At 36.8% G+C, this 15821-nt stretch overlaps 1 protein-coding gene across 4 annotated transcripts in view; it reads left to right on the top strand.

The window, feature by feature from the left end:
* The window catches only part of ARHGAP24 (Rho GTPase activating protein 24), a 735186-nt gene that overhangs the window by 455396 nt on the left and 263969 nt on the right, over window positions 1-15821 (top strand). For all 4 annotated transcript variants that reach the window (XM_072755700.1, XM_072755701.1, XM_072755702.1 and 1 more), the window contains one exon: window positions 3266-3353. In XM_072755700.1, coding sequence (XP_072611801.1) covers window positions 3266-3353 — 88 coding nt within the window. The remainder of the gene's footprint in view (window positions 1-3265; window positions 3354-15821) is intronic.

Genomic DNA, 15821 nt, shown 5'->3' with positions numbered 1-15821 from the left:
CCTTTGTCTACTGATATTTAAACTATTATGCTGACATCACAATTTATTTGGAAAACAGTCAAAATATAAAATCTGTAAGATGTCAAATTTGAAAATTAAAATAAAAATCTCAGCCAGAAGTAGCTATTTCACATGTATGAAAAAGACAACAAATGGTAGCACTACTTTGTTTTTTAATAACCAAGTGAAGTAGTTTGGGATTTCATGAAGGAGAATGGCTCATGCAGGAGAATTGTTTATGCAGGAAGGTGGCTTGAATTCAACTTCTACAATATATGTACAGATTAAGATCTGAAGTAGAGCCTGAAGGCATAGAAGTAAACAGGAGCCATACATGCACACATACAAGTATACAAGCATACATGCATGCATAAATGAATATTGTAACTGTCTAGAAAGTTAGATGCTATGTTCTAACACTCAGCTAAGTGTTAGAACAATTTTAATTACTTCACGAAATAATTTCAGTAAGTAAAATAAACTTTTAATTGAAACAACTAATTGTATCACTTTATATGGAAACCATGTCAATAGTTAAAAAGGTCTTAATTTTGATGAATATTCTCAGATATTTAATATTTTTTAAATGATTGGAAAATACAAGAAAACAAAATGGGATCCATAGGCCAGAGACACTAGATGTGTTGATAAATAGGCAAATATATTTCCTGGAGGAGGAAAACAAAAGCAGTACCTCCAACAGTTCATCTTGTAACCAGGGAGGGAGAGGGGTGTGTCTAACCTATAATTCCTTGAATTTTACTTAGGGAGTATTATGCTTTATCTCTCTAAGCCTAGAAGTGGACAGAATTGATGATCATAAGTTTCTGTACCAAACCAAGTAGGATGAAAATTGAGTACAATATTACTTGAGTTAAATATTGCTTTCAAGCTGGCAAAGCTGGGCTATGTAATATGGTTTACAATAACATGGGCTTTTAAATCTGACATGCGTGGTTTTGAATTTTGGCTTTACTGCATTCACAGTACTTATTCACTTAACAATTTTTACCATTAATCTTATGGCAGGCAAAACACTAGACATTGGTGGTAAATCAATGGAGCAAAACACACATTATCCTTGCTCTCTTAGAGTTTAATGATGGAGATAGACATTAATCAAATAATTTTACAAATAACATAATTGCATACAATGGTAAATCCGTGCAGGAAAATTTGCTGGAAGCTATGCAAGTATATTTTGGATTAATCAATCAATCAATGGTTATAAAATAATCCAGGAAAGATTGTAGTCCTATGGTAGATGGGAGTATGATACTACTTAGAGAATTTATACTATTTATTTATTTATCAGCTTGATTATAGAAAGCCATAGAAAGCATCAAAAGCATAAGAGTAGAAAAATGAGCTTATAGACGTGGATGGAGTAGACCATTCAGAACGTGATCCTAGGTGATCCTAGGGCAGATGAAAGGCATTGAAGATTTCTAAACAAGAAAGTTGCAAGGTGAAATTTCTGTTTCTGAAGATACTTTGACTATATTAAGGAAAAAAGTGGATTGAAAGATTTTGAGGATCACCTGGGTGGCTCAGCGGTTTAGTGCCTGCCTTCAGCCCAGGTAGTGATCCTAGAGTTCTGGAATCGAGTCCCAGATTGGGCTCCCTGAATGGAGCCTGCTTCTCCCTCTGCCTATGTCTCTGCCTCTCTCTCGCTCTCTCTCTCTCTCTGTGTCTCTCATGAATAAATAAATAAAATCTTTAAAAAAAAAAAAAGAAAGATTTTTGAGTATTATAGGGAATTCAGTAAATTTGAAACATACCAGACCACAGGGGTACCTGGGTGGCTCAGTCAGTTAAGTGTCTTCCTTCATTCAGCTCAGGTCATGATCTTGGGGGTGTCTTGGGATTGAGCCCTGTGCTAGATGGACTCCCTGCTCAATGGGGAGTCTGCATCTCCCTCTGCCTCTCCCCCACTGGTGTGTGCATGCTCTCTCTCTCTCTCTCTCTCTCTTTCTCTCTCTCAAATAAATGAATAAAATCTTTTAAAAAAAATAGAAAAACACAGCAAAACCATACCAGATTACAGATAATAGTCACTTGAACTAGGAAGTGTTAGGAAGTGGTGGTAGGTAGTAGAGATACACTAGAGATAATGACTCCTACATTTTTGGCTTTTGCAACTGATTGGAAGAAGATGCCAGTCACAAAGCTAGGCAATACATAAATATGACCAAATTAACTGCACTTTTAATTTGACTAAATTTATTTTAAGATGCTTTTAAGCTATCCAGATGGAAATTCAATAAGTTATTGGATATAAAGGTGTAAAGCTCAGAGAATCCTGAGTTAGAAATATTAATCTGATATTCATTTGGGTTATAGTTGGTATTGAAGTCATAGGCATGAATAAGCTCAGAGGAAGAGAGCATAGACTCAGAAGAGAAGGAATCACAGATACATCTTTAAAACGCTTTAATATTTAAAGGACACTTAGAGCCAGCTGATGAGACTGAACAGAAAAAAAGGAAAACCTGGAGAACATTAAGAAACCAACGAAAGAAGGTGCTTCAGAAAAGAGCGGTTAATAGCGCTGAATGCTCCTGGGAAGTCAAATTTATTGAAGATTGAAAATTGTCAAGCATGGGGCTTGTGAGACTCATAGAATTAGAATTGTGGGTGCACAAACCAGGCTGCGGAGGATACATGTAAGGAAATAGATTAAATATAGGCAACTGCTTGACTAGGCAATGGGGGGAAAATGAGAGCTGAAGGGGGAGGGAGAGTCAAAGTAATATCTCTTAACAGGATAGAATTTTAAGTATGTCTCAGTGCTGATGGAAATAATACACTAAAGAGAGATAAATCTAAAAAGAGAAAAGAGAAGGAATAATCAGGAGAAGGTTAGACAACATTGGCTAAGTAGCTTAATATCTCTGCCTTGGTTTTCACAGCTGTAAAGTGGGGGAAAATAATACCTAGCTCATTAGACTATTCTAACAATTAAATAATATGACGTTGGTAGAATGCTCAGTAAAAATTTTGGCACACAGAATGCATTTAATAAATCAGTGCTTAAAATGAACCCAAGATGTAATACACATCAGGTGCTCAACAAATACTTATTACATGTTGAACGAATATGATTCAGTTACATGATTTTTGATTAGTTGGGAATATAAATGAGTCTGATGCATATTACTGTATCCTGGATGACAAATACACTTCGGATATTCATTGATGATGATGATGATATTCAGTATTTGCCTTATGATGATGTTGATGTTTGGGATATTTGTGTTCACAGGGTACTATTTTTCTGCCTGGAAATAAAGTCCTTGAACATCCATGCAATGAAGAGAGCCCAGGAAAATTCCTCTTTGAAGTAGTTCCAGGTAGGATATTTTTCTGGTTTAACTTGATGCCATTCCATGTTATTAAAAGTGAAGACACACAACCTTTATTCTTCTTGGGTTGTGGTGAAGACCATTAATTTGGAAAAGCAAGTGTCAAGTTCGGTTAGCATTTACAAAGGTTATTATTCCAGGTTTGTATACCAGTACAAATGATCGAACACACAAACACATAAAAGACACATGGCCATATTACTACTGGATATCCATTTGTCCTCATGAGATTCCAGAGTTGACCAGAAGTCATGACATAGCATTTATAAGGGACTACTAGAGACAAAATCAGTTTTATAGTTCTCTTGTGATATGAAATTTGGCAAAAAAAAAAAGAGAAAGAAATTGGACAAGGTGTTATAGTTGGTATGCATTGCCCAGCTGATTCAGTCACAGTTCTTCACAGACTGCATCTTAAAGGAACCTTTGCTCTAAAAATAAAATAAAACAAAAATCCTCTTTCAGCAACTAGCCAAGCTATGCAGTTCTGTAACTCAGCTTTGCTCCCAACCAACCACTTCCACATGTTTGGCTTGTAGCATGAAGGACATCTCTGCCAAGCCATGAGATCCTGTAGGTAAATTTCTTCAACATCTGTTCTTTTTTTTTTTTCCTAGTCATCTGCATCCTTCTCTCTCAAAGTACCTGATCTCCACTTAAATATTTGATTCACTCAACAATAATTTTTGTTTCAAGGCCATGATCTACTTCTTTGATCTGTTTTTTAGCCCTTCCTTAATCCTTGATGTAAGGAAAAGGATTAGGAACGTGGCTTTTATAGCGTTGGCTCTGGCTAACCCAGTTCATGCGATACTGACACTGATTTAATCACAGTCTAGGATGTATGTGAATTTATTTGGGTGACTAATATGTAAAGCATACCAATAATGCTGGCACAAAGGCAGTCAATAAAACATTTTTTCCAGATTTATAAATGCTGGGAATCTAAAATGTGGAAGCATATTTCCCCCCCTCACTGGAAACAGCTGTAGCACTGAGTTCATCTGGCTCATGATGGAATCCATGACTAAATGTTAATTAATGCAGCTGAAGTGCAGAAAGGTTAGTCAGATGCCTTGTATTATTTGTTTTCCCCCAGGGAGAACACATTGTAAGAAACCTGAATCTTGTTTGCCCTATTAAAATCTTTTTATACTTACTTTTTAGTGGAATACCCTGTATGGAACCAAATTCCAGATGTTGCAAAGTCTTTGAAGTATCACTAGAGGAAATTTCCTTCCCTATTTATTTGCAACATTAGTGCCTATTGGCTTTTAAGTGAACATGGTATTAAACTGACAGCTTTGACTCCTTATCTCCAATAATATGAAAGGTCTGTGCTGTCATTCTGTCTGCTAAATGAGTTGAGATTTCATCTTTTGGTGAAGGTGTTCTGATATAACATAGATGGATACTGTCAAGATTGTTCTAGAAAGAATTGTGTGTTCAAGCCCAGCAAGCCTCCAAACTTCCCCCTCTAAGATTGTTGCTCTAGGGCATGCGTTTCATGTGCAGGGCATGTGACATAATGGCTTTTGATGAGCAAAGCCTAAGAAGTTTAAGACTGTGTGATGTGAAATCTGAAGGTTGTCCTTTCAAAAAAAATATCTTCAAGGAAATTTAGGTTTGCTGCAGTAATTATGGAAATAAACATATTATGCCCATAGCTCCTTTGAAAAGATGACTCCTGAATCATTAATACAATATATAGTAGCTTCCAAATTAGGTTTTATAATTCTGAATTACCTTAAGGAGTGGCAAGAGAATTGTGCCAAATACTTCTTTAAAGAGAGTGTTGGAAAAACACCCTGGCTACATTGAGAATCCAGTGTTTGTGCCATTAATCTTGGTCATCGAGGCTTTATTAGTGTGCACCTCACATTAAGATAGAATTTCCAGACAAATACTTCTGTACTTGTATGAAAATGTGTGGATATGTATCACATGATTTCTGGACAATTTTTGCAAAATTAGGATTACTAAATACACTTGATCCATCTTTGCAAATGAGAATGATAAGATAATGTTTTTTAAGTATTCTAGTTGTGTGATAGTTTGACACAGGGAATCTGGAAAGCTGCAAGAGTGTTTTCATTTTTCAGACAGTGTGGTAAACAGGAAGGACTGCAGAAATGTGGTCAGTGCCTTGTACAGAACCTTCTGTAGTCCTGCCTGGCAGCAGATCCTAAGAAAACATTCTTATTCTATATAGGCTTTGTCTGTGGAATTCTCTCAATCATTTGAAAACTCATCCTACAAATGATGTTTGCAGATCCAACATGATTTTGTCCTTATGTACAAATACCTCAAGCCCAACTACCCAAGGTATATCAATGGATAGGATTAAATCCTTTAATCTCACCTGCCAATACTGATTTCCAACAAAACTAACAAAAGCCTCCCAAAAGCTCTTTGCCAAATAATCTAGTACCTTATATATACACACACCTTTGTGTATGAGTGTGTACATATATATATGTACTTTGCGCATATATATATATACACATACACAGTTTGTTGGTTTAGGTGCTGTATATCTTTATAATTCTTTGTATTATAGGATATTATATTATAGTATATAATTCTTTATAATTTTATATATGTGTGTGTATATATATATCCATATATGCCATGTAGATAGTTTTTGTGTTGTCATTTCTGTTTTGCTTTAGTCTGAAATGTCCTCTGAAATTAAGTAATAGCTATGTGTAAATAATACAAAAAAAGATTTCTCAGTAGAATTGAAAGTCTCAGATCTTTGTATATTACTTAGATTTGTTTGTATATTTCTATGCAGGTTTTAAATTTTTTTAAAAAATCTATCTGAAAACAAATCTACCATAATTTAGGATTAGCTTCTTTCAGACTTGTTATTATCCCATGAAATGGATTGTCTCTAAATAATTCCATGATTTATAGCATTTCGCTCCAGTTTTTTTTTTTCCTATTTCTCTACCTCTTATTCAAAATGGGGATTTTAGCCAAATTGGCAAATTTGAAGACTTTGCTGTCAGGCATGCCAAATTGTAGACTGGAGTGAACTTTTATGGCCAAGTGCTAAGCATTGGGGAAATGTGGTTGAGAAAGGAATGTTGGCAGAATTTAACATATAGTACTTATTTCAAGAAAATGCAGTCAGTCTCTTTGCTTCTCAAAATGTGTTCTGGGCAAATTTTCCTTATGATGCTTAAAAGAACTAAACAGAGTAATTAATGGATGATGATTCTTAACTTTCTTTGAAGAATAGTCTGTCAGAGGGGGAAGACAGAGATTCAGAGACTGCAGGCTGGCAAAAGGAGACAAGAAATGTGTATTCCATAAGAGGTAGGAGCCACCTCTTTCTTTTCATCTTGGTGTCTCTAACACCTGGTGTGGTAAAATGCAAGGTGCTGGATAAATACTCATTGAAGTGTGTATGTTTACTGGGTTTATGGAGGACTCACAATCATATGAAATGGTTTTATTATTGGCGATAGCTACTCCTAACTTGGTTGTATTGAACTCTTATTTCCTGCTGTGTAAGATCTCTCCATCCCCTGGTGCAGCAAAGTCCTCTTTGTAGCTCTAGTAGCTAAAGTGGAGGGAAATTCTTTATGTCCCATTTCTCTGCCTTCCTTTCTGATAATGCCACCAAGAGAAAGATGGAAGAAGATAGAAGTGTGTCTACACAGAAGCTGTTGCTTAGGTTGTCCTCTTAACACTGACTGGTTATTACCACCCTCTCCAAAAGCTGATTCACTCATAGAGTACATTTGTGAATTATTCAGGATCCCTCGAATGGGAAATCTGCTTCACATAGTAGGATTTTCCAATGTAGGCATGGTCCTGTTAGATGGGATACCATCAGAAGGCCCCAAGGCCAGCTGCTTTCTTTATGCTTATCCAGCTACCAGGAAACTCACATATCCTGGTCTGTTAAGGCGGGATAACAAAGGCTCTTTCGCTATTACCGCTTCCTTCAATGCTGTCATCTTTCCCTTTTCTCCATGAAGCATGAGCCTCAGGCCCTGCAGATAGAATGACTTGCAAATCTTCATGTTAGTCTTCAACTTGGAGAAAGTATAAATGACAGTTCTAGCATACTTCAGAATTTACCAGCAACTCTCCTGTGCTTTCCTGACTTGTTCTGATGGCTGAGAAAATTTCTTTTCCTCCCCTTAAAAATAGGGTTTATAAAAAAAAAAAATAGGGTTTATTTTGAAAACTTTTCTCCAAGAGGCACTTTCTCTGTCCTAATTTTCCTCTTGTCATAGTCAGGGGCAGAGAAATGGGGTTTGGGTTTTTTCTCTGAAATGCATTTTCTGTAAGCCCTGAAGGGAAGTGGCTAGGTACAACTTCCATTGTGGTTTTCAACTTAGAAGGTGAGTTTTTAGTAGTTTTTCTCTTCAGATTTTGATCTTAACAGCAATTCCAGGGTAATGGAAAGACAACTTTTTATCTATATTTGTCTGTGCTCTTTGATTGGATTCTGGAGAAACATTCTCTGATGGATAGTGATGTTAAAAGGTGAATTGTGGATTGAAAAGATATATGCATCCCTATGTTTATTGCAGCATCATTTAGTATTATTTAGAATAGCCAGGATGTGGAAGCAACTCAAGTATCTATCAACAGGTGAATGGATAAAGAAAATATTATAGTATGCATATTTTATATTGTTTTTAAAAAATAATGAAATTGCCATTTGCAAAAATATGGATGGATCTGGAGGGTATAATGTTAAATGAAACAAGCCTGTCAGAGGAATGCAAATACCATATGATTCCCCTCATATGTAGAATTTGAGAATATTATTCAGCCATTAGAAATGACGAATACCCACCGTTTGCTTCAACGTGGATAGAACTGGAGGGTATTATGCTGAGTGAAGTAAGTCAATGGGAGAAGGGCAAACATACGGTTTCATTCATTCGAGAAATATAAAGAGTAGTGACAGGGATTAAAGGGAAAGGAGTGAAAATGAGTAGGAAATATCAGAGAGGGAGACAGAACATGAGACTCCTAACTCTGGGAAACAAAGAAAGGTTAGTGGAAGGGGAGGAGGGCGGAGGGATGGGGTGACTGGGTGATGGACACTGAGGGGGACACTTGACGGGATCAGCACTGGGTGTTATACTATATGTTGGCAAATCAAACTCCAATGAAAAATATACAAAAAAAGAGAAGCCAAACAAATGAACAACAACAACAAAAACAAAAAACAAAAAACCATACTCTTAAATACAGTAGAATAAAATGGTTGCCAGAGTACAGGTGGATGGGGGAATGGGTGAAACAGGGGAAGGAGGTTAAAAATACCTTATCTTGATTCATGCATAAAATTTTTGAATCATTATATCATATACTTGAAACTAATATAGCACTGTATGTTAAGTATACTGGAGATAGAAGATAGATAGATGGATAGATAGATACATAGATACATAAGATGGATGGATAGATAGATGTTAGATAGATAGATAGACAGATAGACAGATTTTTAAACCATGTAGTGGGGGAAATGCCCTCTGGAGATATTTCATCTGTGAGAAGCAAAGAAAGCAGGATCAGGCATAAGGAGGAGCTGGCCCACAGCACAGTTGCAATTGAGGTCTCAGCTGATGCTGCAGGGGCCCCAGAGCTGGAATCCCCCTCAGAGCTACTCTAAAAGGAACCAGACATGGTTTCCTGGTATCAGCTAGTCTAGTTGTGATGGGGAAAGGGAAGACAGATAAACTCCGGTGAAGCAGCTCCCTGTTGCAAAGAAGAGCAATTTCCATGAAGGCTTCTGTGAGTCATCAGTAGCCAACATACCAGCCTCTAGGATCTAGACAGAGCAGTAGGGAATCCATGAGAGTAGCTATAGCTTTATTTGTATCTAGCTTTCTGTATCACAGGCAATGTTCCAGGCTCTTTGTATCTATCATTTAATTTGATCATTATGACAGCTCCAGGAGGCCAGCTCTGTTGTCTCCATTTCCAGGTAAAGAAACTGAAGCACAATAAATTCAATCAATGGTCAAATAGCTGACACTATCAGTGAATGCATGTGCGTGTGTGTGTGTGTGTGTGTGAGTGTGTGACTGACTTATCTTTACAAAGGTAAAGTTCCAGAAAATCAAAATGAAGTTATATAGATTCTGGCTTAAGAATATGAAGTGTTAGAGGATGGAGCTGGATTTCTGAAATATGAGCATGCAGATTTTTATTATTACTAAGGGAAATAGATATTTTTGTATTAAGACTTTGGCACTTGAAGTGAGAATAGACATTCTCATTTATTTGCAATTATTTCTATGTTTAAGCCTATCATAAAAATAGGACTAGAGAAAGGTGCCCACTTACAGTTCTTTTGAACGTATGTTCTAAGGTCACAGCTATCCTGTCGTAAAAAACTGGAGAGAAAAACTCACTTGCCTGCAGATGCCTTACTTATATGTGAATAACTATGTCACAGAAGGAATGTGCATCTTGTAATTTTTTCCTACAGAAAACTGTTTCATGCTGGAGCTCAGCATTCTTCATTATGGAACTCATTTTGCTAAAACTGTCTCAGCTTCTTCACAGACTCCCTTCACATGCTAGCCAAGTTATCACTCACTATCTAGCCACCAGCAAGCACACTTAATATTACTTGTATGTTGGAAAGCAGTACACTGACCTGCACAGGTATTCTCCAAGGGAAGACTCATTATGATTTTCAAGGGTAGTTACCAATATTCCAGACTCTCAAAGCTCCATGTCGTCCCAGTGTCCCAAATCAATAATAACTAGAACTGGAAGGTTTTCTTATCTTCATCCCTCCTCCAGGAAAAGAAGAAAAGGAGATGAGAGATTAAGAGACAGCTATGGAAATGAAAAAATAAAAGAGAGGAATTTTGAAGGGTAATCCAAAGTGATTTTCATCTGCCTGGAAATGAAATTAAGCCCTTCACAAAAGGAGAAGTTGTCATCTATCCTGCCATTAGCTGTTACTATGCTAATTATTTCCAGTACCCTCTGACAATTGCGTATCACTTCCGTAAATTTCAGCATTTTTATGAGCTAAGTGAAAAGTTAGGGAGCATGGGGACTTAATCCAAAAACGGCATTGTGTATCATTTTGTCAGAAAAATGTAAATACTTAACGAAATTGCAAACAATTTGGGGGATTTCAAAGATTCCCTGAAACCCAATGGTGGACTCTAGATTAAGATCCATAGCTTAAATTTGGGGTCCAGAGACTTTATTAATTTCTATTTATCAATTTATCTTTTTCTCCATATTTAGCTATTTATCTCTATGTTCCTATGCATCTATCTATGCCATCTGTATACATGCATGCATAAATGTGACAAAAAAATTTTTTTTCTCTTATTTGTAATCACATGGTATACAGTTAATCAGTTTTTACTTTTATCCCCCTGGTCTAGTTGTTTTCTCTACTGGTTCTATGATAATGTAACTCTCCAGACCTATTTCATGCATTTATAAAAAGAACTCTTTCTAGGCGGAACATTTCCTGGGTCTGGAGACTGCACAATTTTTAATTTACCAAAACTTGAACCAATTTAGATGGTCAATGCAGCTGCACTATGGAATAGGCCATATGAAAATAGATAGTTCTGAGAGATAGCTCTGGGTGTCTATGAGAAAGAAGAAAGCTTGGCCAGTTTTTGATTTTTGAGATAATTATTTGGCACCTGCAATGGTAGTTTATCACCCATGTCTATATTTACAATTTGTCTTAGGATGAATAAAGTCATTGTTTATATTAATTTGCTGTCATTTAAATGACATTTAAAAATGTAAACCAATATTTGATGTCTATTTTGTGTGAAAATGTGGAGATATTTTAATAGTATTCTAGCAAAAAACAGGCATAAAAGTTGGTCATTTTCTTAATCATTAGTTAAATATGCTGCTAAGGCATTTAATTTATGCCACTCTCTTTATCTCAACTCCCCCCCCCCTTTTGTGTTAGTACAGTAAGGCAAAATCCATGTAATTATATTTGTTACCCAAAGGCAACTAGGACAATCTCTTTTTTTTGTCTGCCTAAGTCTGTAGGCAGCCTTGAAGCTTGTATTTTTTTTTCTTAGTTAATGTGTGGAAATCATTTAGAGAATGTGAGTAGGAGTTGTTTATGGTATGAAAACATAATTCTATATACACAAGTAATTCTGAACATGAATTAAATAAATGCCTTGAAAATCAGCATGTTTTTGCTACTGTGTATTCTTTTATTTAAGAAAAATTGCTTCAAAATTCCCTTCCTACTTAAAATGCCTTAAAATATACATTTGAAAGAGGCTATTAAAATGATACAAAGGGCATTTTGAAATGTTTGTAATCCCTTGAAATTCTAGTGGCTGCCATGTCAACCAGAAGGCATTTGGCACATTTGTGAACCGATTTGGAGTGTGATCTTATGATCACACTTGTGAAGAGTGTTTATTGAAGAGTGCTCTTTTACGGAATTGGTAGAATGTTCATCCATCCCCATTTAATTCTAGTATTCATTCTGTATGCCACATCAGAGGTCAGCAAAGATTTTCTGGAAAGGACCAGGGAATAAATATTTTAGGTTTTGCAGGCCAGATCATCTCTATTGTAACTACTCAACTCTGCCATTTTAGTGTAAACAAATGGGTATTGACTGTGTTCCAATAAAACTTTATTAATGAACACCAAAATTTTGGATTTTATATAATGCTCAAATAGCAAGAAATATTACTTTTCTTTTGATTTTTTTCCAACCACTTAAAAACATATAAAAAATAGATAGTAGACCAGATTTGGCCCATGGGCCATAGCTTATGGATCCTGTAGCTAGATAAAAAAAGCAAACCTATGAAAAAGAAGCTGAAGATACTAATATAAATCACTAATCCCCACTGGTGCCACCAGAGCCAGAATTAGAACTCTGAGACAGCCTGTCTCCCCAGGCCCTAGCATCACCCACAGCCTCAAAATCATGATTCAGGAGTGGTTTGCCAACAGTTTTATTTAGAAGCGTCATCTTTTAATAATACCTCCCCCCCCCAATCATGATGAATCTAAAAACTTTTAGTGACCAAACCAAAATTCTCTGTTTAAACCCTGTCTTAGCTCATTTAGAACTCCAGATTCTGCCCAGAGCTGAACTCTGTTATGTAACTTTTTAAGAAATGAATATCAATAATAGGAGATGGGTGTGCTTAGCATGAAAACAAACACACAAACAAAACAAAACAAAACCATGTTTTGTTTAGTCTGTACAAGTGCAGGGAGATATAAGTATTCTAAAATGGAGGCATCCCTTGCAAGATCAAACAAGCTCAAAGTGGCTTCTAAACTCACAGTTTTACAATGTACGCTAGCATCTTAAAAATTTAATCTTAAGGAAAATGACACTACTTTGCTTACTGGGAGAACTAATGAGCTCGTTTTCTCAGAGGGGTAGCTTATTTTTCTTACCACTCATTTATTAACATCTCTCTACCCCTAACCCACCAAGTTTCCTTTAACATCAGCAATGAGAAACACTGCTATCATATTTACAGCTAAGGTTTACTGAAATAGGTGTCTGGCCTTATATAAAACATGCCAGGCTTTATATACAATGACTCATTTAATCTGTGACCACATTTGTGATTGATACCAATTTCCTTTCTGGTAAGCAGTAGTGTACATTCACATTTCTAATAAATGCTGAAACCAGGTTTCACATCCATCTGAGTCCACAAAACCACCACAATCTACAGCTTTCTTATACCAATTCAGGACAAGAATATGGATAGGTTTATTTTCTAGATCCCATAGAAGCCAAATATCTAGGAGTTGAGAAAAATAAAGAGGACAAATAAATGAGATTAAAGGTTTAAAAAGTTAATGTACTCTGCATTTTTTTCATCTCTCCTTGGGACTCACATTTCTTATCTTATGTTGTCTGTATTCTCTTTCTTCCTCATTAGATTTGAAGCTCTTGAATTCTATCCCTGGTGCCTGACAGAGTGGCTGTCCTATAGTATATGCTCCACGTAGGTCTGTTGAATTAATGAATAAACTAGACTTCAGTTTTATTATCTATGGAATGATGGCACTGTATTAATCAAAATTTTAAAAGCCTTGCAGCTCTGAATTATTCAACTTGATCATAGCTTTCTCTACACTGAAGGATACTGGAGACCAGAGAAGTTCATGAATTTCACAGACTGTACTCTTTAAAAGAAAAGTAGTTTGCACTGCATCCTTCATTAACACTAAAACCAATAGTGTCTTTTAGTATTTGGGTGGCAGCAGCTGTTTACTAACAAGCTATTCGTTGGCACAAATGTGATTTTCCTCCTTCCCTTTCCTTTGTGACATTCTTTTAATTATGCATTCATGGGCTGTGTATGTTTACCTGTCTTTTTTTATCCAATAATTGAAGAGGGCTTTGCAATCCAGTCATGTTAAGAAAGTAGCGAAGTGCTTAACAAGTGTCAGTGCCTGTTATTATGAAAAGAGAGTTTCTCCAGGTTGTTTTTTTCCTGTGGTAGGGCCTCTTGGAGCTGTATCTTAGCTGGGGAAAGAGTGTCTGAGTGAGTTGGTGGCCAGTCAACAGAACAACCAATATGTTAGAAATGATATGGGAATGAGAAAGAGAAAACATACTTCACAGGAAAAGGAGTGTAGCAGAAGGAAAATGAGTGTGCAGCAGACATCTGCTGATAATTTGGGATGGGAACTAAGCTTTCAGCGAGGGTAAAACTGGCATATCACTAGGCCCTGTGCCAACTCTCAGCAAACCAGGGGAGGCTCTTTCATTCTTTTCTTTTACTTTCTTTCCTTTTCCTTCTTTTTTTTGTTTCTTTTCTCTTTTCTTTTTCCTTTCCTTTCCTTTTCTCCCCCTCCTCTTCTTCCCCTCTTCCTCTTCTTCTTCCTCCCCCTTCTTCTCCTTCTTTTCCTTCTTAATAGAAAACTGAACTGAAGTCCTTCTGAATGTTTCAAAAAGTGAAATCTCAAGAATCATCTGCAACCCAGTCATGCACCCTTGAGCCTGTTGGACTTCCTGGCTTTGAAACAAATGTTATCTTTGTCTATTCATCTTTAGGTTCATTTGCCTGGTTCATTATTCAAATGCTGCCTTTCTTAAAAATTGTTCTTCTTTACAGCCCCATTACATCAGGCCTAGAAGGGCCCAAATGGCAATCCTGAAATATCCTGGATCTTGCAGAAATATACTGGTCTAACCTGCTGACATCCCTACAGCCTAAATAAGAAATCTGGCAATTTAGCAGAAGAACCACCTAGGAATTATAAAACCCCAATTCATTCCAGGCACTTTGCTAACTGTTTTGCTAAATACCTAACTGTTTGCTTTAGATATATGGTGAGTCTGCAGTTAGAATTTAAAGAAATGACAGGATTTTGATTAGATGACTCTGGGGTTAGGAATTTCAGGCAGAAGAAATATTGGCAAAGCATAAAGGAAATTTTGAGACCAGAAAGGGGTACTTGTGGAATAGAGAGAGGGGATGTACTGGGGACATGCAGTGTGATTCATGTGTGTGTCCTACTGATCCAGGCTGTCCTGGGGAGCTACCCACTTGGCTGTTTCGTTTACAGTGCCAATTCAAAGAAGTCCTGATTCTTAGGGAGCTTAGCTGCATTCAGATACCAGGCTATCCTCACAGGCATTCAGCTAATTTTGTGAAAATATAGAACTCAATGCTAATCAAGTGCTTATATTTCAAACATCAGAGTAATAAACCTAAATTTGAACTTTTATATTAATTCAAAGTGCATCAACCAGCTATGAGTCTAATGGCCCTCACCAACTTTAGAGGACAGTCACTAGACTGCTACGAAGTAGCATTGGTTTAAGGATCCCCTGATCCCATACAAAAAGGTTTCCCATGAACTCCTCTCCTACTTGATCAGCACGCTTTTAAAATAACATTTTGTGTCTATGACAAGAAAGAGGAGTGGGTAGGAAAAAGTGCTTATTAGTTTTCAGAGACCCTCTAACAAAGTACCATACACTAGGTGGCTTAAAAAACAGAAATTTTTTTTCTTACAACTATGGAGGCTAGAAATCCAAGATGAAGATGTTAGCAGAAGTGGATTTCTTCTAAAGCATCAGTTGGCTGCCTTCTTCCTGTATCTTCTCAAAGTCTTTCATTTGCATCCATCTGTGTCTTAAAATTTCCCTTTCCTATAAAGACAGTAGTCAGTTTGAACTAGGGTCTACTCGCATGATCTCATTTTAACTTATTTGCCTCTATAAGACCCCATCCCCAAACAGGGTCAGACTCTGAGGTACTAGGGCTTGGGACTTCAACATATGAATTTTGGGGAAATACAACTCAGTCCATAATAGGGTCAAGAAGAGGGCAACCCAGATGGCTTAGCGGTTTAGTGCCATCTTCAGCCTAGGGCGTGATCCTGGAGACCCAGGATTGAGTCCCACGTTTGGCTCCCTGGCATGGAGCCTGCTTCTCCCTCTGCCTGTGTCTCTGCCTCTTGCTCTCT

Source organism: Vulpes vulpes, chromosome 4 (genome assembly GCF_048418805.1).
Source record: "Vulpes vulpes isolate BD-2025 chromosome 4, VulVul3, whole genome shotgun sequence".
In the NCBI taxonomy this organism is placed as follows: domain Eukaryota; kingdom Metazoa; phylum Chordata; class Mammalia; order Carnivora; family Canidae; genus Vulpes; species Vulpes vulpes.
The sequence above is the reverse complement of the archived record's forward strand: the minus strand, read 5'-3'. Positions and strand labels throughout refer to the sequence as shown.